Consider the following 27147-nt stretch of genomic DNA (forward strand, 5'->3'; position numbering starts at 1 on the left):
TGCTGCAGCCTTCCTCCCACCTCGACCCACATCTCCTATGGATCACACAGATCTTCCTCTCCTAACCTCCTTCTCCAGACTTATTGTTTTATCCCAGCCCCCAACTCCAGCAGGCAACCCCTGCTAATCACAGGCCACTCCTGCCCTGCCAGGGAAGCAGGTAGGTGGACTGTAGATCTTCCTCTCTCCTTCTGTTCCTCCAAATGTGATGACCCAGTCTCATCTCTAGCAGCTGTACAGGGATGACCTCTCTTCATCATCTCCCCTGCTCTATTCCAAGGAGATGAATCAAGCAGATCCTGGTAGAACACTCTGCTCTCCTCCCACCTGTGAATCCAAACCCCAAACACAAGGACACTCAAGTTTGTAATAAAAACACTACTACAGCTGAAATCACATAATGACTTGCATACACACTGAAAGTGAAAGATTTCAATACCCCATTCTCTCTGATGGACAGGTCGTCCAGACAACTGAACAGAGAAATATGGGAGCTAGCTGAAGTTATAAACTGAATGGACTGGCCAAGCTTCTGCCTCCTGATCCTCCAAAAGCTAACAAAGCAGACATCACTTTCTCTGGGCCCCAGACAATCTGCTCCACACCATATCTGTGCCACCATTATGGACTGTAATCCCTGAAACAAGCACTTTCTCCTGAAAGTTGCTTCTGCCAGAGTCCTGACTACAGGAGAGAAGTGCAGCTTTTAAATTCCTGTCTCCAGAGGATGTGGTGGACACAAAAGAATATAGCTTCTTCTCAGCACCTCATGGAACTTTCTCCAAAATTGACTGTGTACTTGGTCACAAACAAGACTCAACAGATACAAGAAAGATGAAGTAACTCCCTGCATCCTATCAGAGGACCATGTATTAGAGCTGGGTATGAACAACAGAAGCTTACAAATTCACTGAAACTGAACAACTCTTACTAAATGAAAAAGGGGTCAAGATAGAAATAAATTACTTTTTATAATTGAAGGACAAAGGATACAAAACACGCCCAAACTTATGAGTCATAGTGAATGTGGTTCTAAGAGGAAAGTTGGTATCTTTAAATGTCTACATTTTTTTTTAAAAAAAGGAGAGATCTCATATTAGAATTACAACAGCTGAAAGTTCTAGAACAAAAAGAAGTGACCACACCCAAGAGGAGAAGATCATAAGACATAAACTGGAGGGTGAAATCAATAAAATAGAAACAAAGAACATTATGAAGAATCAATGAGACAAACAGTTGGTTCTTTGAGAAAATCAACAAGATAGACAAACTCATATCCAAGCTCTGTAAAAGGCAAATATCTATATTAACAAGTTTAGAAACAAAAGGAAAACATAACAGAGACTCATAAGGGCATAATTTATAAACTTGTACTCCATCGAATTGGAAAATCTAAAGGAAATGAGTACTTTTCTCAATACATACACTTAACATGTTAAATCAAGATCAGATAAGCAATTTAAATAGGCCTATAACCCCTAGTGAAATAGAAGCAGTCATTAAAGGTCTCCCAACTCAAATTATTCCAAAAAAGAGAAACAGAATAAACATTGCCCAACTCGTTTAATGAGGCCATAGTTACATGATACCCACACCATATAAATACCCAACAAAGAAAGGGAATTACAGATTTTTTTCCCTTATAAACATAGATACAAAAATTCTTAAAATATTTATAAACTGAATCCAAGAACATATGGACAAGATCATTCACTGACATCAAGTGTCCTTCATCCCAGCAAGGCAGGAATAGTTCAACACAAATAAACAGACAAATGTAATCTACTATATAAACAAAATGAAAGACAAAAACCACATGATCATCTCATTAGATGCAGAAAAGGCCTTTGACAAAATCCAACACTGCCTCATGATAAAAGTCCTGGAGATTAAGGATAAAGGGACGCACTTCAACATGATAAAGGGAGGTTACAGCATAAAACAATTCCATTAAAATTGGGAACAAGACAAGGTTTTCCACTCTTCCCACACACATACCTATTCAATGTAGTAGTTGAAGTCTTAGCTAAAGAGTAAGACAACTAAAGGAACTCAAAGCTATAAAAATTGAGTAGGAAGTAGTCGAATTATCCCTATTTGCAGATGATATGATATTATACATAAGGGATCCTTAAAATTCCACAAGAGATTTCCTACAGCTGATAAATACTTTCAGCAAAGTGCCTGGAGACAAATTAACTCACAAAAACCATTACCCTTCCTATATACAAATGATAAATGGGTGGAGAAAGAAATATGGAAAAAAGCCACAAATAATATAAAATATCTTGCCTTAACTCTAATTAAGTAAGTGAAAGACCCATATGACAAAACTTCAAGTCTTTGAAGAAAGAAATTGAAGATATCAGAAGATGGCCATCTTACCAAAAGCAATCTACAGATTCAATGCAATCCCCATTAAAAATCCAGGATAATTCTTTACAGATATTGAAAGGACAATATTCAAATTCATATGGAAAAATGAAAACCCAGGATGGTTAAAATAATTCTATACAATAAAAGAACTTCCAGAAGTATCACCATTCCTGATTTCAAGCTGTACTACAGAGCAATAGTAATAGAAACTGCACTGTACTAACATTAAAAACAGACAGGTTGCTCAGTGCAATTGAATCGAAGACCCAGATGTAAACCCACATGCCTATGAGCACTTGATATTTGATAGAGAAGCTAAAATTATACAATGGAAAAAGAAAGCATCTTCAACAAATGGTGCTGGTCTAACTATATGTCTGCATGTAGTAAAATGCAAATAGATCCATATCTATCATCTTGTACAAAACTCAAGCCCAAGTGGATTAAAGACCTCAACATAAAACCAGATGCACTAAATTTATTAGAAGAGAATGTGGGGAAGAGCCTTGACCTCACTGGCACAGCACATACCTTCATGAACAGAACACCAACAGCTCAGGCTCTAAGATCAACCATTAATCAATGGAACCTCACGAAACTGAAAGAGCTTCTGTAAGGCAAAGAACACAATCAGTAGGACAAAAAAGGCAGACTACAGACTGGGAAAAGATCTTCAACAATTCCATATCTGACAGAGGGCTGATTTCCAAAATATATCACATCTCAAGAAACTTAGTCATCAACAAGCCAAATAATCCAATTTAAAATGTGCTACAGTCTAAACAGAGAATTCTCAATAAAGGAATCTCAAATGGCCAATAATCATTTACAGAAATGTTCAGTATCCTTAGCTGTCAGGGAAATGCAAATCAAAATGACTCTGAGATTCTACGTTACACCTGTCATAATGGCTAAGATCAAATACACATGTTGGTGATGATGTGGAGCAAGAGGAGCAAACCTCCATTGCTGGTGGGAGTGCAAACTTATACAGCTACTTTGGAAATCTATATGGTGGTTTCTCAAAATACTGTGACTCTATATACCACAAGACCTAGCTATATACCCAAAGGATGATCCACCATACCATAAGGACACTTGTTCAACTATATTCATAGCAGCTTTGTTCATAATAGCTACATGTCCCTCAACCAAGGAACGGATTTTTTAAAATGTGGTACTTTTATACAATGGAGTATTACTAAGCTATTTAAAAATGACATAACATTTGCTGGCAAATGGATGGAACTAGAAAAATCATCCTGAGTGAGGTAACCCAGACCCAGAAAGGCACATATGTTATGTATTCACTTATAAGTGGGTATCAGCTTTAAATTAAGGAATTTTCATGGTGCAATCCACAGACCCAGAGAGGCTAAGTAATAAGAAGCACTCAAGGGGAAACACATGAGTCTCCCTGAGAAAGTAAATAGAATAGATATTGCAGGTGGACTGAGGGCAAATGGAGATGGAAACAAGGAATCAGGTTAGGGGCGGGGAGGATGGAGCGAATGGGGGACATCTCTGGGTTGAGCTAGAAACTTAATGCAATGCAAACTACCAGGAATCTATGAGGGTGACCCTAACTAAGACTCCTAGTAATGGGATATGGAGCCTGAGCTGGCCATCTCTTGTAACCAGGCAAGACTTCCGGTGGAGGGATTGGGACGTCAACCCAGCCACAAAACCTTAGACCTACATTTGTCCCACTTGTGAGATGTGCTAGGGTAAATGTGGCACAGAAATTGTAGGAATGGCCAACCAACAACTGGTCCTTCTTGAGACCCATACCACAAGAGGGAGCTCACCCCTGACAGTGCTTGGAGGGCCAGGACCCAGAGGCTGGACAGCCCAGAGACCTAGGATAGAATTAAACATGACAAGAAAGAAAAGTCAATGAAATGATTCCTAATGATATTCTGATATACTTATATATTTGTGCCCAGCCCAACTGTCATCACCCAACAACTGATGCAAACAGATGCAGAGACCCACAGCCAAACATTAGGCAGAGCTCAGGGGATGCAGCAGAGGACAAGGAGGAAGGAATATAGGAGCCAGAGGAGTCAAGGGCACTAGAAGAAAATTCACAGAATCAACTAATCAGGACTCACAGAGGCTCACAGAGACTGAAACCACAACCAGTGAGCCTGCGTGGATCTGATATAGACTCTCTATATATGTGTTCCAGTTGTGTAGCTTGGTCTTCTTATGAAACTCCTAACAGTGTGTGTGTGTGTGTGTGTGTGTGTGTGTGTGTGTGTGTGTGTGTGTGTGTGTGTGTCTGTGTGTCTCTATCTGTGTTGGGGATGGATATGTGTATTGGGTGCAGGTGTTTTTAGAAACCAGAGGGTTTGGATCACCTAAGCTATAAAATCCAGGACATGAATGCTGGGAATGGACTTGGATCCTCTTGGAAGAACAGTAGTGGGGATTGAATCAGGGCAACAGGCATGGACTTTGTACAAGATCTCTAGCACTGAGCTACAGCCAACAGTTGATTTTGTTGTTGTTGTTGTTGTTGTTAACTGCCACTTAAACTTGTAATATAAGTTCATGGATAATCTCTTGTGAGCTATTTGGCATTTAAATGATATAAAGTAAATTTTGCACATTTTACTACATATTAACTATACAACTTGGCATTTGCCCATATTCAATTGGCATGGTGAGTTCTATTGCTGCACTAAACAGTTTCCCTTCTGCCTTTTAATCATGCACATCCCTTCCCCAGACTCAGCCAAGATATTGTGATATCTTGTCTCAAAAAAAAAAAAAAAAAAAAGGAAAAAAAAAAGAAAAAGAAAAAGAAAAAAAGAAAAGAAAAAAGGAAAACAGTTGTGCTGGCTCTGTTATTCATGCAAGTGAAATTGTGGGATAATGTTTGTGTCTTGCTTTTTTTGGTTCAGCAGAATGAGTCTGAAGCTTTCAAATCTGTTATTTTTATTGGAGAGTGTAACTTTGTGTGAGCATGCCACATACAGCTTATCCAGTTTCCGCCTGTTAGTGTAGATTTGCATTCGTCCTGTGCCCTTTTCGCCCTCCTCCCTTTCTTCTTCTCCCCACTCTCTGCCCCCACCTCTTCCTTTCTGCTTCTGAGTAGAGTCGCACTGACCATCCCTTTAGGAAACATTTTCATGAACATAACTTTTATTTTCTTACGGAAATAACTTTGGAATGTGTACTAACTATTGATTTGAGGTTCTCTCAGTATGATAAATAAGCGTTTTTTACTTTCTTATTTGAAAAGTATCTATTTAATAATACACAAAGAAATTGGAATCCTACAACTCAAACGTAAAAGTAAATTAATCTGATTTTTACTTTTTATTATAATTTATTTACAGTACATCCCAATTGTAATTCCCTCACTCTTATCTTCCTGTTCACACTTTCCCACCCTCTTCCACTCTATTCCCCTTCCCTAGACTTCTGACAAGTGGGAGCCTCCTCCCCCACCGTCTGACTACAGCCTACCAGGTCTCCTCTGGGTAGCCTTCATCCCCTTCCTCTGGATTTGAATATACATTCCTACAAAGATAATATGCAACTAGCTAAAACATATTTAAAGTCATTGAATGTCTTTAATTATTAGCAGAATGAAAATAAAAGCAAGAGCAGAATATCACCTAATGTTCAAAAATAAAAAAGAACAAGTTAAAGAAATTGTAACTCTTACTCACCACTAGCGCAGCACTATGGGAAATAGTCTAACTATATATATTAGAATGTTGTCTATCTTTAAAAATAATGGAGGATCATTTAGCTTTTCTCCTTTTTTTTTTTTTACAATTATCTTTAAGAATTTCTCTTTTAAATTTTTTCTTTTTTTATTGTAGTTTTATTATTTAAATCAATTTTAAGTTTAAATATATTTTAATCATATTCTTCCCCTCCACCATGTCCTTCCAGATCCTCTCCCTTCCCTGCTTACTCAACTTTACCTTCTTTCTCAAAAAACAAAAATCCAGCGACAACCCCCACAAAACCAACAACGAAAATAAAACCATCTCTTCCCACAAACCCACTAAACTGTAACCAAATGAAACACATACAAATGAACTGCAAGGCACAGTATATGTTGGTCAACTGCTCCTTAACATGAGGCATGTCCTGATTTTCGCTCTCCAAGGAGATATAAGTGCCAACACAGACAATACACATCGTAGATCCAAGGGTTTATGGCTGGCATGGTGTTTTTGTTTCTCTTTCGGTAGTGTGCAGAATATGTTCCTGTGGCCGAGATGCTGGAAAATAGGAGTGAAAGCACCATGGTAGGTACCAGCTAGACATCCTCATGTTCAATGAGCTGAGTAGGTGTTGTGTTCAGCAATGGGGCCTTGCTGTCAGTTTGTGGAGAGCAATCAATTTTCATTACCCGTAAAAGATCATTTTCCTTTGATAAGCAAAATTGTTTTTGCATCTGGACTCAGTCAGTGGTCCCCTTACAGCCACTTTTGGCTTGGTAAGCAGTGGAAATAAAACAGTCAAAAAACATGTATCCGCTTGCCATTTATTATTGTTTATGACGAGTTTGGGATTCTTAAATTAGGTTTGTCCTTTCTTATTGTGGAGATAAGTGTTTTGTGTGTATACACTACATGATGCTTATGCATTTCGTTGTTCATAGTCATTTAAACTAGATTCAGTTTTCATTTTCACTGAATAAAACTAATGCACACATCATCAACAATAACAACAATAAGAGAATTCTGGTAAGGAGTGAGACTGAATTGTTGGGGTGATTGAAAAGTTTTTGACACTAGCTGGGCAGCGCTAACAAATACCTTTAATCCCAGGACTCACTTGGAAGACAGAGGCAGGTGGATCTCTGCGTTCAAGGCCAATCTGAGAGTGTTCCAGAACAGCCAAGGTGACACAGAGAAACCCTGTCTCAAAACAAACAAACAAAAACCAAACCCAACCCAACCCAAACCAAAAAACAGAAAAACAAAAAAGTGCAGACCTACATGGATTTCACGGCTGCATTTTTACCAGATCTTTAAAGAAGAATTAACTACTCACAAGAGTTAAGTCACGGGAGCAACCTGGATCTCCATCAACAGAAACTGATAAATAACATCTGTTACATCTGTGCAGTATAATATTTTTAGCTAAGAAGATTGCTAAAATTATGTTATTTCAGGGAAATGGATAAAATTATATAAAATCATATTTAGTGAATTCTGTCAGTCTCAAAGGGACCCATAATACACACATTCTCCTATTTGTGGGAACCTAGATTTTTATATAGATACACAAAATCACACACATATGTATATACATATATGAAAGTAGAAGTAAAAATACCTATGGAGTAATGGCACTAGGACTGAAGTAACAGATGCCAATGAGTTACAATGTGGGTTCTAGAGATTGACCCAGGTAAGAGCAGACAATGTGCTTTGCTGCTAAGCCATCTCTCCAGACTCTCTCTGTCTCTTTGTCTGTGTCTGTCTGATTGCCTGTCTATCTCTCTCTCTCTAGCTCTTAAAATTTTATTTCAGGAGTGTTTGTGGCTTTTAACATTTAAAGTCTCTTATCTCCTTGATTACACTATTTCTGTATAGTTAGTTATTTTAGGAAGGGCAACTATTAATTTTTATTTCTTCATTGATGGTTTTAAGGAAATACAACTGATTTTAAGAATTACTGTACCTATCCCATAACTTTTCATAATTCAGCTTTTCTAATAGCATTATAAAATACAGTATATTTCAACAGCTAATAAATACCATTTTACCCTTTCTGAACAATCTGTATGCTTGTATTTTTCTTGTCTCAAAGCCCTGGCTAAAGCTTTCAGTAGAATGCTGCACACCAGTAGTGAAAATGTTTTGCCACGTGATATTGTTTGAACTTTCATAAATAATAATTATATTGAGGTAGTTCTCCTGAATAGATATTTTATTGAGATTTTTACAATGAAAGAGTATTCAGGGTTTTTAAAAATATGTTTTATCGATCAGTTGAGATAAGCAAGTGTACTTTCCCCTTTTTTTGATAATGTGGCATATTACATTTTTTACTTTATATTTTGTTGATCTTAAATTTCTGTGATAAATATCACTTTGTCATGCTGAATAATCCTTCAATATGTCATTAGGATAATTTTGCTAAATATTTTATTGACTATATTTACATCAATCTTCAAAAAGTATAAGTTTGTAGTATTTTTTATTAGTGAAGTCTTACAAAATACATTATCAAAAACTGAAGAATAATTGTAATAAATTATAGAATATTGTGTATGTTTTATATATACTCCTATTACATTGGAGCTTAACTCCTCTCCAAGACAGAAGTGTTAATTGTATGTTCCAAAATTTGGCATTGTTGAAGAGAGATGAACCTTTAAGGAGTATGGCTTATGTGGTATTCTTTAGATCATTAGGAGTGCGACCTCAAAGGACATACTTGAAACAATTTCATTTTTCTTGACAGTTGAACAATAGTCCATTCTGTACACTGACCACATTTTCATTACCCATTTATCACTTAATGGGCATCTAGGCTGGTTTCAATTTCTGGTGGAACTGAACAACAATGAATATGGATGAGCAAGTATCTAGTAAAATGTTGAGTCCTTTGGGCATATGCTCAAGAGTAACATAGCTGGATCTCATGGTAAATCTATTTTCAGCTTTTTGAGGAACCCCCACACTGGTTTCCATAGTGGCTGTACAAGTTTGTACTCCCACCAGCAATGAATGAGTATTCCCCTTACCCTACATCCTCGACAGCATGAGCTTTCATTTGTTTTATTCATCTTTGCTATTCTGATGCCTATAAGAGGAAATCTCAAAGTGGGTTTAATTTGCATTTCTCTAATCGCTAAGGATAGTGAACATTTTAAAGAGTGTTTACACATGTCAGATGCCTGAGCTTATATGCAATATTTTAATTCAAACAACCACATTTCTGTCCCTGGTCCCAACAGGCTCATGGCCATATTAAAATTCAAAAAAAAGCATTCAGTCAAACTTTTATTAAGGTCCCTATAGTCTCAACACTGCTAACACACACATTCTCTCTCTCTCTCTCTCTCTCTCTCTCTCTCTCTCTCTCTCTCTCTCTCTCTCTCTCTCCCTCCCTCCCTCCCCCTCCCTCCTCCCCTTTCCCTCTCCCTCTCCCCCTTCCTCCTCCTCTCTCCCTCGCAACCCCTAAAAGAAATCTTTTAAGTCTAAATGCCTCTAAAACCATTAACACATTTCCAACATACATTGATACAGGATGTGCATTTCCATTTCAAAGGGAAGGAATGAGATAGAAAGTGGAAACGCTGGACCGAATTAAGACAGAAACCCAGCAGGGTAAATACCAGATTCCTGTAGCCCCATATCTAGGGTCAAAGGCATATCTGGTGCCTGCAGCATACATTTCTAGGGATGTTTCCATTCCCTGTATGCTGCTCTCTTTGGCAGATGCCTCAGTCATCCCCAATGTCTTGGGGCAGAAACTTCAATTGAGGCTACACGTTTTCAGCTTCATGTAACCACATCTCACTGTCTATTGGCCTCGTAAGGGCTTCTTCTCCCAGTGACTCTAACACTACCACATGTTGCCTGGCATCAGGACAATTCTTGGAACCTGTGCAGGAGTCAGCCAGATTATTTGCCAAAATGTCACACAGATGAGCTCAGTTTAGCCGCTAATAGAGACTGTGGTGTTTCCCTCAGCCTGCAGATCCATGTACAGTATTTGAGGATACTGGTAGCATTATTTGGGCTCCAGTTCCCTTGTGTTGTCCCACCACTGTAGTTGTGGTGCCTGAACTATGCATAGTCTATCTCTACTGCGCAGCTTTCATAAGTGGATATCCCACCGTTGTGAGGGCTCCAGCATGCCAAGGTCTCGCTGTGCACATATGGTTTTTCTTTTTCTTTTTTTCTTTAACAGTCTGTTTTTATTTAGGGAACACGGTGTTTGCAATAGTTTTGACAGCTGTAAGCCCTCCATTTTACTAGCTGTTTGCTTTGTAATAAAATAGTCAGAAATTCTGATATCAACATTAATAGGGTATTTCTTCATGCAGGTTGTAGGAGTATGTGCATTTCTTAACAACCCTTTGAATTGTGCTTAAAGTATTCAATTGCTTTTCTAGTCCAAAATTCCAAAGTATCCCCCAAAAATGACACAGTCAATTTATTCACAGCAATACACTACTCTCTGGTACCAACTTCTGTATTGGTTACTTTTTGTTACTCTTTTAAAATACCATGACCAAAAGCAACTTTTGGAAGAAAGCGTTTATTTAAACTTACAATTTCAGAGGGAGAGTCCCTAATGTTTGGGGAGACATAGCTGGTGGCCAAAGCAGGAAGCTAAGACATCAAGCCTTCAACTACAAGCACTAAACAGAGAGTGACCCGGAAGTCAGTATGAGGCTATAAATTCTCCAAGGCCACCTCCAGTGATGTACTTCCTCCAGCAAAGCTCCAAGTCCCAAACATTCCAAGACCTCCACAAACAAGGCCACCAACTACATGAGCCTATGGGGGACTTTTTTTTATTCAAACCACTACACACTCCATCTCTCCAGCCCTTCTATTTCTTTTTATGTTTTGGCTATGTGTTTCTACACTTGTATCCAGTTCTCAGAGCTCATTTACTCTTTTAGAGCATAACTCTTCATAGTAGTGTTAAAATCCTTTCTCTATGTCATCCATTGTAATGTTGCTCCTTTATTTTATTTTATTCTATTTTATTTGTTTATTTTCTCTGTGTAGCCTTGGCTATCCTGGACTCACTTTGTAGACCAGGCTGGCCTCGAACTCACAGCAATCTGCCTGCCTCTGCCTCCTGAGTGCTGGGATTAAAGGAGTGTGCCACCACCACCTGGCTGCTTCTTTATTTTTTATTTAATTACTTTAATCTTTGTTCTATTTCCCAATTTTGTTGATGTTTTCCAAAAGTAACTTTCTTTTGTCTTCTATTAATTTTTCTATAATCTAGTTAATCTGTGATGTAATTTATTCTTTTTTTCCATTGGGGGATTCATTTTTTTCTTTTTCTAGTTTCTTTAGGTATAAAGTCGAGTTGTTGATTGAAGATTGCTTTTGGAGAGGCTATGCATCAATGGGTAAAACAAACAAACAAACCACCACCACCAACAACAAAAATCCTGCTTTTGCTACATCCCATAACTTCTGGTATGCTTTGTTTTCAGTCTTGCTACATATTCTTTAATTAACTATGAGATATCCCTTCATTTTTGTTGTTTTAAGAGTGTGTTACTTAATTTCAGTATGTTAGTTAATATTTCAGTTTATATCTACCATTTTCTAGTTTCATTATAGTGTGATCAGAAAGATACTTTTTACAACTTCAGTCTTCTTGAATTTGCTGACTTTATTCCTACAATATGCTGAAAATGTATATTGTAATAATGCTGAAGCTGACGTGCCATGTGTCTGTCATATTCAATTATTTTATACTGCTTTCCAATTCTTTTATTTTTCTGAATTTTATTCCTTAATTCACAAATGGAAAGTTTGCGGCTGAAATGTACCATTGTTGTTATGTAACTAGTTCAACTTTGAAAAAAAATGCACCACAAAAGAGTCTTTAAAAATAGAACACATTTTTCTATTTATTTTTTTATTCGCTTTACATCCTGGTCATAGCCTCATCCCTCTTCTCCTCTCAGTGCTACCCTCCTTCCTTATCACCCCTCCTATTCACCCTAACTCATCAAGTCACACCAGGACTGCGTGTCCTTTTCTCCTGTAGCCTGGAAAGGCAGTCCCACCATGGGGGAGTGATCGAAAAGCTGGCATCAGAGTCCAAATCAGAGAAAGCCCCAGCTCCCCTTACTAGAGCATCCACATGAAGCCTGAGCTGCCCATTAGCTACATCTGGCTAGAGCATAGGCCCAGTCTATGTGTGATACTTGGTTGGTGCTTCAGTCTCCATAAGCCCCTCTGGGCCCTGGCTAGTTTGTTCTGTTGGTCTTCTTGTGGAGCTTCCGTCATCTCCAGGTCCTTTTCTCCTTCCCCCCACTTTTCATAAGTCTCCTGACGCATTACCCAATGTTTAAATTTGAGTCTCAGAATCCGTTTCAAACCTCTGCTGGATGGAGCCTCTCAGAGGACAACTCTGCTAGGCTGCTCTGCAGGCATAGCAGGGCATCCTTTATAGTATCAGGGATTGACTCGCTCCAATGGGGTGGGTCTGGGGTTGGACCAGGCATTGGTTGGACATTCTCTCAATCTCTGCTCTATATGTCCTATCTTTATTCCTGCACATCATGTAAATGGTACATTTTTGAAGCTTTTGTGGGTGGCTTTGTGTTCCTTTCCCTATATTAGGAGTCTTGACTAGTCAGAGGGTGTCCTCTTCAGACACTATGGTCCCTGCTACTAGGAGTCTTGGCCAGGGTCCCCTTCATATTCTTCCATGAGCTTACCCTGACTTAGGTCTCCAGCATGTCACAGAGATGCCCCAGCCCACTCTTTTTCTTTTCCCTTTAGGCTTTCTCTCCTCCCACCCCTGTTCCATCATATCTCTCCCCCTCACATTTCCATTCTCATATCTCTCTGCGCTCCCTCTCTTACCTTGTTCCCTCTTCTCTACCACTAACTCTGTCTTTTCTTTTTCCATTTCTGAATGATATTTAGCATCCTATGTTGGATCCCCCTTGTTACCTATCTTCTTTGGGTCTGTGAATTGTAGTATCATTACCCTGTACTATATGGGTAAAGTCCACTTATGAGTACACACCATGTGTATCTCTCTGGGTCTGGGTCACCTCATTCAGGATAACCTTTTCTAGCTATCTATTGGCCGGAATTTTTCATGATTTCTTTGTTTTAATAGATGAGTAGTATTCCATTGTGTATGTACCACTCATTTCTACCACAGACAGAATCATGACTAAAAAAGGCAAGCTTCAATGCAGGCAGAGTCGACAGCCAGACCCTGCCAAGACAGGGTAAGCAAGTCCTCAATAGTTCCTGCCTCACAATATGTCTGTCAGATCTGTCAGATCTATTGGGCCAGAAGGCTGGAGAAGATGCTTCAACATAATAGTTTTGGGTGACTACTCAGGAAGCAAACTGTTTCTGTCACCTTATTTGGAAAGCTATTAACCTGCACTCCCGGTATACTCAGGTAATCAAGTTTATTCTTTCTCAAGTCTCTGAGGGAGTTGAAGACCAAGTAGCTTAGTTTTACAATGAAACTTAATTGTTTAGGGGTTAAGATGTTTTTTAGCTCCAGACAGGCATTTTAGCCTGATAATGACAAGATGTGATGGAGATTGATTTACATTTAGTATTTTAGATGCATCAATATAGGAAAGATGCTTTCTTCAAGGCTGTCAAATATAAATAGCCAAAACACTAAGAATGCAACATTTATATAATTCCTGATTGTGTCACAGCTCTTCTTGCCATAGGTAATAGAACACATTTAATGTTTATGCTATGGATGAATTTATTCTACTATCTATTATATAATGTCCTTCTATATTTCATTGGTCTTGATGTAATGATTTTCTAATGTTGGTACAGACAACCATGTTCTGTAGTCACCATCCTCTCAGTTTTAGTTTGTGGGTCTTTTTTGATTGAAGATTTTCTCTCATACACACACACACACACACACACACACACACACACACACACACACCATGATTAGACTCCATTTTAACCCATCTAGACAATCTATGTGGTTTGGTTACGAGTTCCATCTATTTAATTGATAATAGGAAAGGATATTGTTTTCATTTTCCTGTTTCCTTAATGGTCTACAGGTTTTCTTTATTTTACCCTTGTTCTACGTTTTCCTAACAGGCTTTGACATTTCATTCCTTCTTGCTTCCTTTTGTGTTTAGACGTGCCCTTTCTAGTTAACAGTATAATTATGTAAAACCTGTTAAATTAAAACTTAACTTCAATAGCATATAAAAGCAACTTTCTTCCCATTGTTTTCTTTCTTTCTTTTCTTTTCTTTTTTCTTTTGCATAAGAAGTCAAACCTTTATATGTTGCACTAAACAGATATATTCTTTGATTATTCTTTAAATTCCAGTTCTAAAATCATAAAAATGCAGATTCCTATGAGAGAAAATCTTCAATCAAAAATGCATGTTCCTAACTGGAGAATAGTTTTAAAGTTTGTGCGAGGGAACATTTCTTTCTTCTGTAGCTTGGTGTTGCTGTATATGATACTTCCATTTAGTCTTTAAGGATTCTAATTTCTTGTGAAAAGACTCAGTGGGAATAAACTAAATAAACTGATTTACCTAGGAAAATCCCTTTTCTCCTTCATATTTCCAAATACAGCTCTGATAGGTATATTTCTTGATTGACAATATTTTTCCTTCAGAACTTGGAATATGTCATCTATTTTCTTATGACCAACATAGTTCTTGTTGAGAAGCCCCCCATAGGCTTATGGAGGCTCTACAGTATATGATAAGTCATTTTTTTTCCTTTGGCTTTCCAGTTTATGTCTTTATCTTTGAGTTTAGGCACAAGTCTCCTGTCTCTTTTGTTTGATTTATGTAGTTGGCATTTTGGCTTATTGAATTTATATGTTGATTTCTTTCCTAGAAATTATCAACCTTTCACTCATTATTTTATCAAAGAAGTGATTTGTCCCTCTTTTTCTCCTGTCTATAAGATACGGACAGTGCATCTATCCATTTCCTTGATAAAGCCCCACTGAGTCCCTCTTCACTTTCTATACCTTTCTTTTTGCCTCTTTCACTTCTTCAAATGAACTGCCTTCAAGTTTGAAGACTATCCCTTCTGCCTGCTTCAGCCTCCTGCTGACTTCCTTTTGAGAACTTTCATTGCAGGTATAGTATTTATTGGCTCCACAATTTCTGCTTGGTTCTTTTCTGTAGTTTTTAAATTTCTTTGCTGATATTCACATTTTTAATTCATTCATCAATTTCCTGATTAAATTTACTTGTGTTCTCTCTTAGCTCTTTGAACATGTTTGTGGCAGTTATTTGAATTAATTTGCCTGATAAATCACTGATATTTTATGGTTGCTTTCTGTAGTTTTGTTTTTGTTTTATCCTTTTGCTTTGGGCTATATTGCCATTTCATTGTACACTTTATATTCTCTAACTTGGATTTGGACATTCATTAACAAAACAAAACAACGTATCAACTGTCATTATGTTCTGACAATGTGCAAATGAAGATCTTTACCCATCAGCCTAGTGAACCTTTCGTGATCTTTTGCTCCCCCTAGTGTCTATCTGCAGTACTGTATCTGTGTAGTGGTAGTTTTCAGCAACTTCCAATTTTTGTCTCTGGCCTGCTTACTCATGAGGTGAGGGAGCATCAAGTCAGATGAGGGAGAAAACAGTCTTCTGGGCAGTTTCCAAACACAACAGAACATTAGGCACACTACCTACTCCTTTGTCCCAACTCCATTCTGAAAGTGGAGCCTTTTATGCTATCCTTCTTTGTGGTATCACAGTATGCTGTAGTGGTTTGCATAACATGAAAAACACCAAAATTCTTTGCTAAAACCATTTTGTTGCCTTTAATATGGCTTGGGTGCTCTTTGTTCTCATCTCTTTTCTAGAGTTTGACAGAAATTAGTGCAGTCTTTACCAGGGAGGCTTGCTTTTTTCCCCTAACACCACGCCACTGTTGACACCTATTGTCTCTTTAAATTCTGTTAGTTCATTCTCTGTTATTGCCATGGATGGCTTACATATCATGTGCCTCTAAGTATAGATTAATGATCCTTTCAATACATGTGCTTTAGAGGATCTAAAAGCAAAACAGCAGGACCACAAATGCCAATAATAGGTTTTGCTCATGAAATAGCTGAGAGCTTACATCACAACAAATTACCTCCTAATTGTATTGTAAAAGATAGTCAGACATTGGCATGATACAATACTAAGTAGATACGTGACACGCAAGATCTATGGGTGCTATGTGACACTATTCCTGGGAACAAGGAGAATGTAAGAGATGGAAGAAGGGGTGTTGTGAAATGCTGCCTTCTGGGCAGGACAGGACAGGACTACCACACTTTGGAATTCTCAGAAGCTGTGGGCCTCTGAGGGGTGTTTCTGTTAAGGCCTTGTCCTTCCCCGAGGATTTAATTAATTAATGTTCCCTTGGGGGAAGAACTAACAAGATCCAGCCCCACCTCCCTACTCCCCACCTCCCGTCTGAGGTTCTAAAGGCAATTAATAGTTGCTGGGGCCATAAGAGGCATATTTAGCATGGTGTAAACACCGCAAAGTTGCCCATGCTCCTGTAAGTAACTTTAATTAAATTCACCAGATTACCAAAAACAAAGAACTTGAAAGGTGGGGTGGCTATTTGGTTAAAAGAAAGGGATCATTGCGAGTGGGAGTGGAAGAGGTAACAGAGATGAATATGATCAAAATACATTATTTGCATGTATAAATATCATTAGGAAGCAAATTATCATATATGCTAATAAAATACTTCAATTGTTATAAATTCCTCTTATGTTGGACCTTGCTGTATAATACCTGCCTGAATCTCTGCTGTAACTTTCGCGAATTAAAGTTACATTGTGTGGGACTGGGAAGGGAAATCCGTAGTTGATTATCATGCATGAAGGAAGTCCTTTGTCAGTTCCAGGGCTGCCTGAAACTGTATATAACCACCTATAATTCTAGCCTTAGAAGTTCACTGTGAGTCTTGGTTTCATACTAAGTTTGAGGCCAGCCCAGGATACAATACACATCAAGAAACAACAACAACAAGTGTGGAATGAATCAATAAGCTTTGGGATTTTAACAATATTTTATTTTTTGGTTTTTCGAGACAGGGTTTCTGTGTAGCCTTGGCTGGCCTGGATTCACTCTGTAGACCAGGCTGGCCTGAAACTCAGAGATCCATCTACCTCTGCCTCCCGAGGGCAGGGATTAAAGGCATGCACCACCACGTCCGGCTCAATAATTTTTGTTTTTAGATAATTTTGTACTTTTGACAAGCCGGTTCTGAAGATGTACATCACTATTCCTTTGATATCTTGTATGTATAACTTGATTTTTCATATACAAGTAATACAATTTGACTAAATTTGTCCCACCTACATTTTAAAAATGTAATTATTCTTGTTAACTTTAAACACTTGTTTTTCATACCACAAACTTGATCATATTTTCTTTGTTCTCCAATTCCTCCCAGACCCTCCCCTCGTCCTTTCCATGCACACAATTTACAAATTATGGAAAGGATTCTGGCTTATTATGGTGTGTTTTAGAATCAGTAGTTCAACACTTGAGTTTATGTGTTTTACGTGTGTGGTGTATGTATATGCACATGTGCTGAGGCCAGATGACTAATATCAAATTTCTTCTTCTATTGCTGTCCACCTCATTTTTGAGACAGGGTCTCTCACAGAACCTCAATCTCACAGACTGGCTAGCTTAGCTGGGCAGAAAGACCTTAGGAACCTCTAGTCTCTGCCTCCCAGCACCAGGATTAAAGGCATACATGAGCATCTCTGAATCTTTATGTGGGTGATAAGGGTCCTAACTCAGGCCATTATGCTTGCAAAGCAAGCACTTTAAAAACTGAACCACTCCCCAGCCCCATTGGTGCATCACAGTCTCTTACCAAGAGATGACAAAACCATTATGACTTAATCATCTGCTTGATTAAATTAAATTTTTGTGCTTTCTTTTCTTTTACCCTTTGCACTGTACTGATGGTATTCTGAACATAGTATTTTGAACAGCAAAACCCAACTTGCTCTTCAAAATTTACCTCATTCTCAATATAATTTATACTCCTCTCACCTAATACAGGAAGGGATATATATTTTTTCCCTGCCCCGTACTTTTCTTTTTACCGTGTTATAGGTCGTACTAGAACATGACTTAAAGTGAGTCCTCTCTGATATATGCTCTGAATTGAAGTCCATTCCAACCTTTGAGATTTAATGCTGAAAAAAAAATCTTGTAACAAGCACATTATCTATGTGTGTTCATGTGTACTCTTTGTGTCTGCATTTTACAGTGAAGGGGAAATTTCTGCCAACTTTAACACAGAACTTTATTGAAGCACAAGACTCAAATATACATGAGAACAACAAGAAGGGTATCTTATTTACAACGGCTCAGTTCACTTTAAACTCACATACTCAACATCACAATCAACAAAACAAGTGTCATCAACAAATGTATTTTCATTTGTATATTCATTTGGCATAAGAACAATGATACAGATTACACAGAGTTGGGTAAAATTACCACCAGCATTAAAGGGGGTACACTGAAACACGGCATCCATCAACTGTGAAACCAAAGCATCATTTGAGAGTCATATGACTCAGGAGCACAAGGACAATCAGAGGCAAATGGTTAATCATATTTAGTATTTTTGTTCTGCTTCAGGGCGATTTTGGATTGTCAATTTTGCGCTTCAGCTCTTTAGCAAATTTTTCAGCCTCGCGGAATGCAGAAATAAGTGGTTCAAAATTCACCACCACCACATCCTCATCCTCATCCTCATCGGCAAACAGTGCTTCTTTTTGAATATTGTTACTGATATTGTCAAATATTCCAAAAATAAGTCGAATGTTGTCATTTGACTCCTCCCTATTAAAGAGGGCCATAAATTCTGACACTGAGTCAGAAACAAGCAGGCGCTTTGTCATGACAAGATTTTCAGACAAATTCAGTAGCAGTTTCAGAACATGAAACCTTGTTTTGGTATTGCCTTCATTCAGTAAGTAGAAAAATCCAGCCAAATAATTGACAACCACTTTGTGATAGTCAGAAGTAGTACTGAGGTGTGTAATCATTGTCAATCCAGACAACTGCTCAGAGGAATCCAAGTTAGAATCAAAGGTATCCTCACAAACCTGACACACATATGTCTCAATCATGTTTAGATCTGGATAGGGTGGAGCCATGCGAACCATATTTTCCAAAAATCGTGTCCTAGCTCGGGAGGACGGATAGTTAAGCAAGGCTTCAATAAGTGAGATAACACCAGAGTTTCTAATGAAATCTCGGGTAAACTGAGAAGCACTTCTCATGCCCATTGCAATTTTAGATATTTCATGAATAAAAGGATCACGATTTCTGTCCATTAGTAAAAGGAGTTCCTCAAACTCCTCAGAACCAATTTTAAGCTCACATTGGATACAGCTGCAAGACCAACTCTCAGGCTGTGCACTTTCCCTGGCCTTAAGATGTGCTCGGATTTCCTGGACTGACCGGTAAGAGGGATCATACTGAAATGGGAACTCGGGTCCAGACTGACGTGAAGATTCCTGCTCTCCTTCTGGACCAACTTCTACAAGCTTGGGTTTTCCTCCAAACATTTCAGCAAACAGAGAAGCTGCTTCTTTTGGAAATCTTAAGGGGCTTATGGATGGGAAGCCAGCCTTTCCCCATGGACCAGGCTTAAACTGGACAGTGACCTCATCCCAGCTCTGAGGTCTGCGGGAAGGGTCAGGTTCCTGTTCACTTAAAGAGTTAGGCTCAGAGGTGGCCTTGCACACAGGGACAGGGTTGGATTCAAAACTAGTTTCATCTCCTTCCCAGAACCAGGATCCCACTATGGTTTCAGCTTCTGGACTAGATTTACAATCATCTCCAGTGCCCGTCTTGTTAATCACCTCATCTTTTGCTCTTGCTCCAAACTCAACAACTGACCCTTTCTCCTTTCCTGGACTGGCCTCACTAGTAATCACAGTTTCAGATTCTTCAGTGGCCTTGTCACTAGACCAGAACCAGGACTCAACAATCATTTCACCCTCAACCTCTGTCTTGGACACACGCTTTACTCCTGCTTTTATATTGTCCTTTTTTGCAGCCCAGATCAAGGACTCAAAAATTGCCTCCTCTTCAGTTTCCGATCCAGTTTCGACTGTTTGGGATCCAGGCCCTATTTTGGCCTTTTCAGCCCAGAACCATGACCCAGTAACTTTCTTCTCCTTAATTCCGGGAGTGGAGTCAAAAGTGCTCCTTCTCATCGCCTTTACACTGGCCTCTTCCTTGCCCCAGAACCAGGATCCAACTGTATCTTCCTCTTCAGATGCTACCTTGTTTTCGTCGTTAATCTCAGTGGCTGGCTGAAACCTGTCCTCATTCTCAGCCCAAAACCAAGATCCAATAGCATCTCCCTCATCAGCTTCTGGCTTGGGCTCTGCTCTGTTGGTAGCCTCTACAATGGTTTCTTCATCTTCCTTCCAGAACCAAGAATTGAATACACTGTCCTCTAAAGTTGGTAGTTTGATCTCTTCTCCAGTCTCATCATCTATATTTCCCTCTTCCGGAGCCCATAACCAGGAGGACCCTACCATGGCCGCTGTCCTCGGATAATTACTGGACCAGAGCCATGAATCAACAGTGTCCTCTTTCTCTCCCAGAGTAGATTTCAAGCTTTCTCGATTGGTAGGATACAGACAGGGTTCTTTTCCCCAAAAGTCAGACCTTTTATTAGTACCCTCAGCTTCTGCCATAGGCTTGCATCTCGCACCAGCTGCATACTTCATATTGGGTTGTTCTCTGGCCCCAAACCAAGGCGAGATAATGGGCTCGTCCTCATCCTCCAGGCTAGACTTACTGTTAACTTCAGCCTCCACACTATTATCTACTTTAGCCCAGAACCAGGGCCCAATTATGGGTTCCTCCTCAGCTCCTGCCATGATGTCATAGCAAGGTTCAGTTCCTAAATCCACATGTGCCTGCTTTTCAGACCAAAACCAAGGCACAAAGATTGTCCCTTTTGTAGATGCTGACACAGCCTGTTCTTCAGCCTCTGCATTGACCTCTCCAGACCAGAACCAGGAATCGGTTACTTGTTTTTCCTCAGGCTTTGGCATCTTCTTACAACCGACTGCAACAGATCTCAAACTCTTCTCACCAGTGCCCCAGAACCAAGATCCAAAAATGGACTCATCATCAGCTTGTAAGCTCACATCTTCATCATCAGGCCAGAACCAGGACCCAACACTGAGCTCATCCTCCTTAGCTACTGGCATAGATTTAGAGGGAGTCTTGGGCCCATTTTCCATACTGGTCTTCTTCCCAGACCCTAAAGAGAAACTAACTTGCTGCTCCTTAGCCCTTGGTCTGGATTTATGACAGGTCTCAGAGTCCACAGCAGCTTCTTCTTCACTCCAGAACCAATCTCCAACAATGGGCTCTTCCTCTACATGTAGGCTGGACTTAATGCCTACCCTATCTACCATAGTGGACTCCTGGGTATCCCAGAACCAAGGTCCAATGAGGACTTCCTCTTCTGGCCTGGCTTCTTGTTTAGTACTTGCTCTGGCCTTAGCTTTGACTTCTTCCTTTGGCATTGCTCTGGTTCTGGGCTCTTTCTTTGTCTTAGGCTTTGAAAATGCAGTAGCCTTATCTTCAGGCAAGAGCCAGGGCTCTTTCTTATTTGTATCTACAGATCCAGACATGACATCACTATAAGCTTCTCGCTTGGCCTGGTGCCTGGCCCTCATAGTGACCCCTTTCCTGGCTCTGGGTTTGGGCCTCGATTTGGCCTCTTCTCCAGACCAAAACAAAGTTTTTGCATGATTTTCGCATTCAGACCCAGAGGTGGATTCAACACGGACTTCTTTCTTAGACCTAAACCAGGATCTGTTACTGGGCTCTTCTTTGGGCCTAGACCAGACTTTGGTCTTTTCTTTGGCCCAGAACCAGGGAGGCTTAACAGACTCATCCTCAGAATCAGAACTAGAAATATTATAGAACTCTTGTTTGTTTTTTGGCCTGGGCATAGCATTTGCCTCCTGTTTGGCCATGTGCCTGAACCTGGTATTGGCCTTCATGCTTTTCCTAGGACGAAACCTTGTACTGCTTTCATCTCTATTCCAGAAGGACGAACTTCCTGAGGGCTTATCTGCCCATTTGAAATCAGAATTCTCATACACCTCTCCTTTGGGGATAGGCCTGGGACGGTACCAGGACCCCATATTGGTACCCTCCTCTGAACCAAATGAAGGCTGGAATCTTGCTGGAGAATTTGCCTTTTTGGGGAAACTCTCAGTGTCCATAGTAACAAGTTCTCTATCTACAGACGGGCACTTGGCTTGAGCAACCACCCCAGAATTGGTACTGACCAGAGAAGACTCTGCAGCACTGATCTGACACTGCTTTCCCATCTTTGACATGGATTCTGGCCGAAACTTACTCGGGGCCCAGGCTTGACCATCATTCTTCGATCGTGAAACAGGCATTGGCTTGGGCTTACATTTACCATATGCCCCACCTGCTGAGCTGGTTTCATTTTTAGGTCTTGCTCCAGGTGTAGCCTTAGGCTTCACTTTGGGCCTTGCTCCAGTCATTACTTGTGTCCTAACCTTGGGTCTGACCACCAAAGGGACTTCATTCTCTACTTCTGCAACATTCGCATTCTCATCCCTGGGCTTATTTTCAGCCTTTGCCTTAGCACCAGCCTCAATCTCTGCCCCAGTCATAGTGTAAGTTAGAGAAACCTCCAATGTATACCCCTTAACAACAGTAAGCCTTCTCTAGACCTGTTACAGGATTGGTCTTCACGACACTCTTTGGTAAATCAGGCTACGAGACTAAGAGGAGTAAGACTGGAGTGACAATCCAGCACCAGTGAGACTCCTACCCAAGCAGTCCCAGTCAGTTAACACAGATACAGTGCAGAAGAGGTGACACCAAGCTGGAGGAAGCTGGAGAGCTCCTAAGTGGCCGCAGACCTGTTGATTGCACCGGTCAGCAGCAGGCCCAGCACCAGCAAACAGCCACCGCAGGTGATCTAGGAGGAGAAAAGAAGGGGGCCATCAGCCTGACACAGTTCTGTTGTCTCCTGTAGAAACTTACACAGAGACACAGGTGCATGCTGCTGACTGGCACAGACCAGCCATGAGAAAAATCCCTATGTTCCTTTGGCCTGCTGGAAAGCAGGGACAGGCTTGAGTAGGAAGTGCACCCGCCAGGAATGGAGACAGAGGGGAATCCCTGAATCTCACAATACTCACTCCAGGGTGACCTCAATCTCTACCCTCTTCCCCATACCAACCTTCAGCGATGTGCTGCGATTCTCCCTCTTTCCTGTGTCCAAGTGGTGTTAAGAACAACAGCTCACTGCAAGGAAGCCTACAAGCGCAGAAAACAAAACAGAGACTCGGTGTGGGGTAGACAGGCACAGATCCCTGAGCCCAAACAACAACAACAACACCACGCCTGCTATCTGTCTAACGTTCTGTCCCCTGGTTCCAGCACCCAAGGCTCGGCCTGGGGATCATAGTCTACCTCACACCTATCTAAAACACTGTTAGTACCTCTGAAAGGAGGTAAGGAAGCTGTAGCTATGGGCAAATTTAGGGGACAGTACAGACACTCTGCACCCTCATGGGTTACAGCAATCTGAATTTGCCTCCTCAGTAGCCTGATGTTGCACTGGCCCCTGCACTGGCCCCAAGGCTTACCAACTCCAGAGATCAGAGACAGTCTCCTTGACGCCTTCTTTCCTTTCTTACAGAAATGACCAGTCTTAAAGCAGGACTGTGGACAAAACGACATGAAAATGTAAGACATTGGGAATTGATGAAAGGAGCTGTGGGCAAATTTAGGGGACAGTAAGGCGTCATGCATCCTCTTGGGTTGCAGCAATCTGAATTTGCCTCCTCAATAGCTGGCCCCTGCACTGGCCCCAAGGCTTACCAACTCCAGAGACCAGAGACAGTCTCCTTGACGCCTTCTTTCCTTTCTTTCAGAAATGACAAGTCTTAAAGCAGGACTGTGGACAAAACGACATGAAAATGTAAGACATCTGGAATTGATGGCAACAGCTGTGGGCAAATTTAGAGGACACTAAAGATACTATGCAGCCTCTTGGTTACAGCAATCTGAATCTGCCGCCTCAGTAGCTGGCCCCTGCACTGCCACCGATGCTCACCAACTCCAGAGACCAGAGACAGTCTCCTCAACGCCTTCTTTCCTTTCCTGCAGAAATGACCAGTCTTAAAGCAGGACTGTGGACAAAAAGACATGAAAATTTAAGACATCGGGAACTGATGGCAACAGCTGTGCGCAAATTTAGAGGACAGTAAAGACACTATGCAGCCTCTTGGTTACAGCAATCTGAATCTGCCTTCTGAGTAGCTAGCTCCTGCACTGGCCCCAAGGCTCACCAACTCCAGAGATCAGAGACAGTCTCCTGGACGCCTTCTTTCCTTTCTTTCAGAAATGACCAGTCTTAAAGCAGGACTGTGGACAAAACGACATGAAAATGTAAGACATCAGGAACTGATGGCAGCAGCTGTGGGCAAATGTAGGGGGGACAGTAAGGCATCATGCACCCTCTTGGGTTGCAGCAATCTGAATTTGCCTCCTCAGTAGCTGGCCCCTGCACTGGCCCCAAGGCTCACCAACTCCAGAGACCAGAGACAGTCTCCTCGATGCCTTCTTTCCTTTCCTGCAGAAATGACCAGTCTTAAAGCAGGACTGTGGACAAAATGACATGAAAATGCAAGACATCTGGAATTGATGGCAACAGGTGTGGGCAAATTTAGGGGGGACAGTAAGGCGTCATGCACCCTCTTGGTTACAGAATCTGCCTCCTGAGCAGCTGGCTCCTGCTCTGCCACCGATGCTTACCAACCTCCAGGGACCAGAGACACCTTCTTTCCTTTCTTGCAGAAGTGACCAGCCTTAAAGCAGGCCTGTGGACAAAGAGGTGAAAACGTAAGACAATCGGGAAAGGATGGCAGCAGCTGATCTTGTTGAGAGCGACACCACCTAGGATCATGCGTCCTTCAGCACTCAGGGTCCTACTGCTGGAACATTCCTGTCTGATTTAGCCTGGCTGCAGGGTTCTGGGGGTAACACCCTCTCTTGATGTCATACTCATTAGTCCCTTCTGCAATTCTCAGGATTCACCACTAGGTGGCCACATTTCCTTGCCTTGCGCAGCAAAAAATGGGGGAAGGGCGCAGTACATTCTAGAAGCAGGCTCTGAAGTGGTCCTTGGATTTATGGCTCCGTCATCATCCCCAACCCACCTTTTCTGACCCCAGGATCGGGAGGGAGGGGAAGGGAAGTGGGAAAAGGACCTGCAAAGCTGTGAGAAATGAGATTAGGAGATACCAATAGATACCTCACCTGTTCTGGTCTGTCACCCCACCCCTTTGGCGTCTCCACTTCACTGTCCCACTCCCACTGCCACACACCTCCAGAAATCCACGCCATTTTCCCGTTCCTCGTTTCTCAAGCCTCTGGTCTACAGATGCTCACTGTGGCCTGTCAGAATACGCCAGACCTACCGCGCAGACAGGAGACTTTGCCATCAAGCAGGAGCCTGTGAGGAGTGACAGCACCCAGGGCGCAGGGTACCAGTACCCCTCCCTTGAATGTGATCAGAGCCCTAATAGCTGCGGCGACTCACTACCCACCAGCAGAGATGGCCGAGAGCTGTACAACTACCCCGCCCCCACACACCCGTGAGCCCTAGCCCCCACCCCCACCCTCTCCTGCACCGCCATTTCTCCAGCAGCCTTCTCTCCCAGACCAGCTGGCTCCCGCGGTGACACCCCCCCGCCCCCCACCCAGTCCAGCACTGTGATTTCTTCCACAGCTGCTGACCTCATAACCCTCACAGGACCCAGAAATTGTGCAGGGCGGTACACAGGCACTTGGGAAACCAACTGCCAAGCTGTCTGCTCTGCCAGCATCCAGACCATCACACCCCTCCACTGAGCCGGCCCCTGCGCCTGCCACACGACCTGGGTTCCCGCCTCCTCCTCACTGCCTGAGGTCTCTGGGCACCGCTCCAGGAAGCAGCCACGATCCCGTTGGCCTACACTGGACTGTTAGGGCCAGGCAGTGTGACCGCCCAGAGCCCTCGACACACCCCCACTTGCCTGGCCAGGAGCGCGGCCCAGGGCTCCGGGCTCCGGGCTCCGGGCTCCGGCTGCCCCCGAGTCTGTCTCCTGTCTGCTCCTGGCTGCGCTCTGTCGCTCTGTCCTCTGCTGCTCCTCTCACTGGGCTCTCGCTGCTTTGCGCGCGAGCAGAAGGTTCGAGATGCGTCCCGCCCCCACACCTCTGCACCAAATGGGCAGGGGCTGCGCAGGATGCGGCAGCAGAGCTCGCCTCGAGGGTGTCGGGAAGAGGGCGGAGGGATATGGCGCTAGGCTCAACGCCCCCTCCCGGGCCCACCGTAGTTCCGACTCTGAGTGGGCGGGGCTAGAGACAACCCCACTCCACTTGGAGGGAGGGGCGGGTTGCACCACTGGGCTTCTGCAGACCCCTGTTTATCCTAACCAGAGACCACCACCACGTTTTTGGCGCCAGTACAGTGTGTGGAATGAGTTAGGGTCTGAGAGGGCTTTTGGGCGGGGTCTACAGGGAGAAGGAGGTCTGGAGTTAGGCAGCAGGAGGGAGCAGCGGAGGGATACTAAGTGGGCCCCTTGGTACATCTGCACTTCAGAACGAGGGTGGACAGTGTCTGCCCCTCCCTGTACTCCCTCTCTGCTTCCCTCCTTTTCTGACGCCAGTGGAAGGGGAGGGGGGATGTTAGTACTGCAGCCTGAGAGAAGACAGGTGACCTAGCAACAGCCAGCCAGTAGGTTCCTGCTGGTTCTCCCCTGTTTTCTTTCACTGGTTCAAGCAAACATGAAGAGCAAGGCACTTCTAAGGGACCAGAAGTGGGCGCTTCCATTACATCCCCCACCACTGTCCCTCTTCCAAAAGGTAGACCAAGTACCCCTCCCTGGTATAGTAAATCAACCACAGGTTTGGGCCCACAGCCATTTTTTCACTGTGTGTGTGTGTGTTTTACATGTTCTCTCTCTCTCTCTCTCTCTCTCTCTC

The 27147-nt window shown here is 41.9% G+C and overlaps 2 protein-coding genes across 4 annotated transcripts in view; both read right to left on the bottom strand.

Moving 5' to 3' along the window:
- The window catches only part of LOC311601164 (G-protein coupled receptor-associated sorting protein 1-like), a 36749-nt gene extending 12908 nt beyond the window's left edge, over window positions 1–23841 (bottom strand). The window contains exons 1-3 of the mRNA XM_084788581.1: window positions 23766–23841; window positions 23357–23433; window positions 18728–23092 (exon numbers count right to left, since the gene is read on the bottom strand). Coding sequence (XP_084644707.1) covers window positions 18728–22781 — 4054 coding nt within the window. The 5' untranslated portion in view covers window positions 22782–23092; window positions 23357–23433; window positions 23766–23841. The remainder of the gene's footprint in view (window positions 1–18727; window positions 23093–23356; window positions 23434–23765) is intronic.
- A 397-nt stretch (window positions 23842–24238) lies between these two features.
- ARMCX5 (armadillo repeat containing X-linked 5) overlaps window positions 24239–27147 on the bottom strand; it is a 51008-nt gene continuing 48099 nt past the window's right edge. Inside the window, exons 9-12 of one of the 3 annotated variants that reach the window (XR_014780729.1) lie at window positions 24937–25001; window positions 24708–24754; window positions 24471–24546; window positions 24239–24311 (exon numbers count right to left, since the gene is read on the bottom strand). The gene's annotated coding sequence lies outside the window, so the exon portion shown is untranslated. Of the gene's footprint in view, window positions 24312–24470; window positions 24547–24638; window positions 24784–24936; window positions 25002–27147 lie in introns of all 3 variants that reach the window. The other 2 variants (XR_014780730.1, XR_014780731.1) reach the window with 2 other exon arrangements.

This window comes from Acomys minous, assembly GCF_964271855.1.
Source record: "Acomys minous genome assembly, chromosome: 7".
Classification (NCBI taxonomy): Eukaryota; Metazoa; Chordata; class Mammalia; order Rodentia; family Muridae; genus Acomys; species Acomys minous.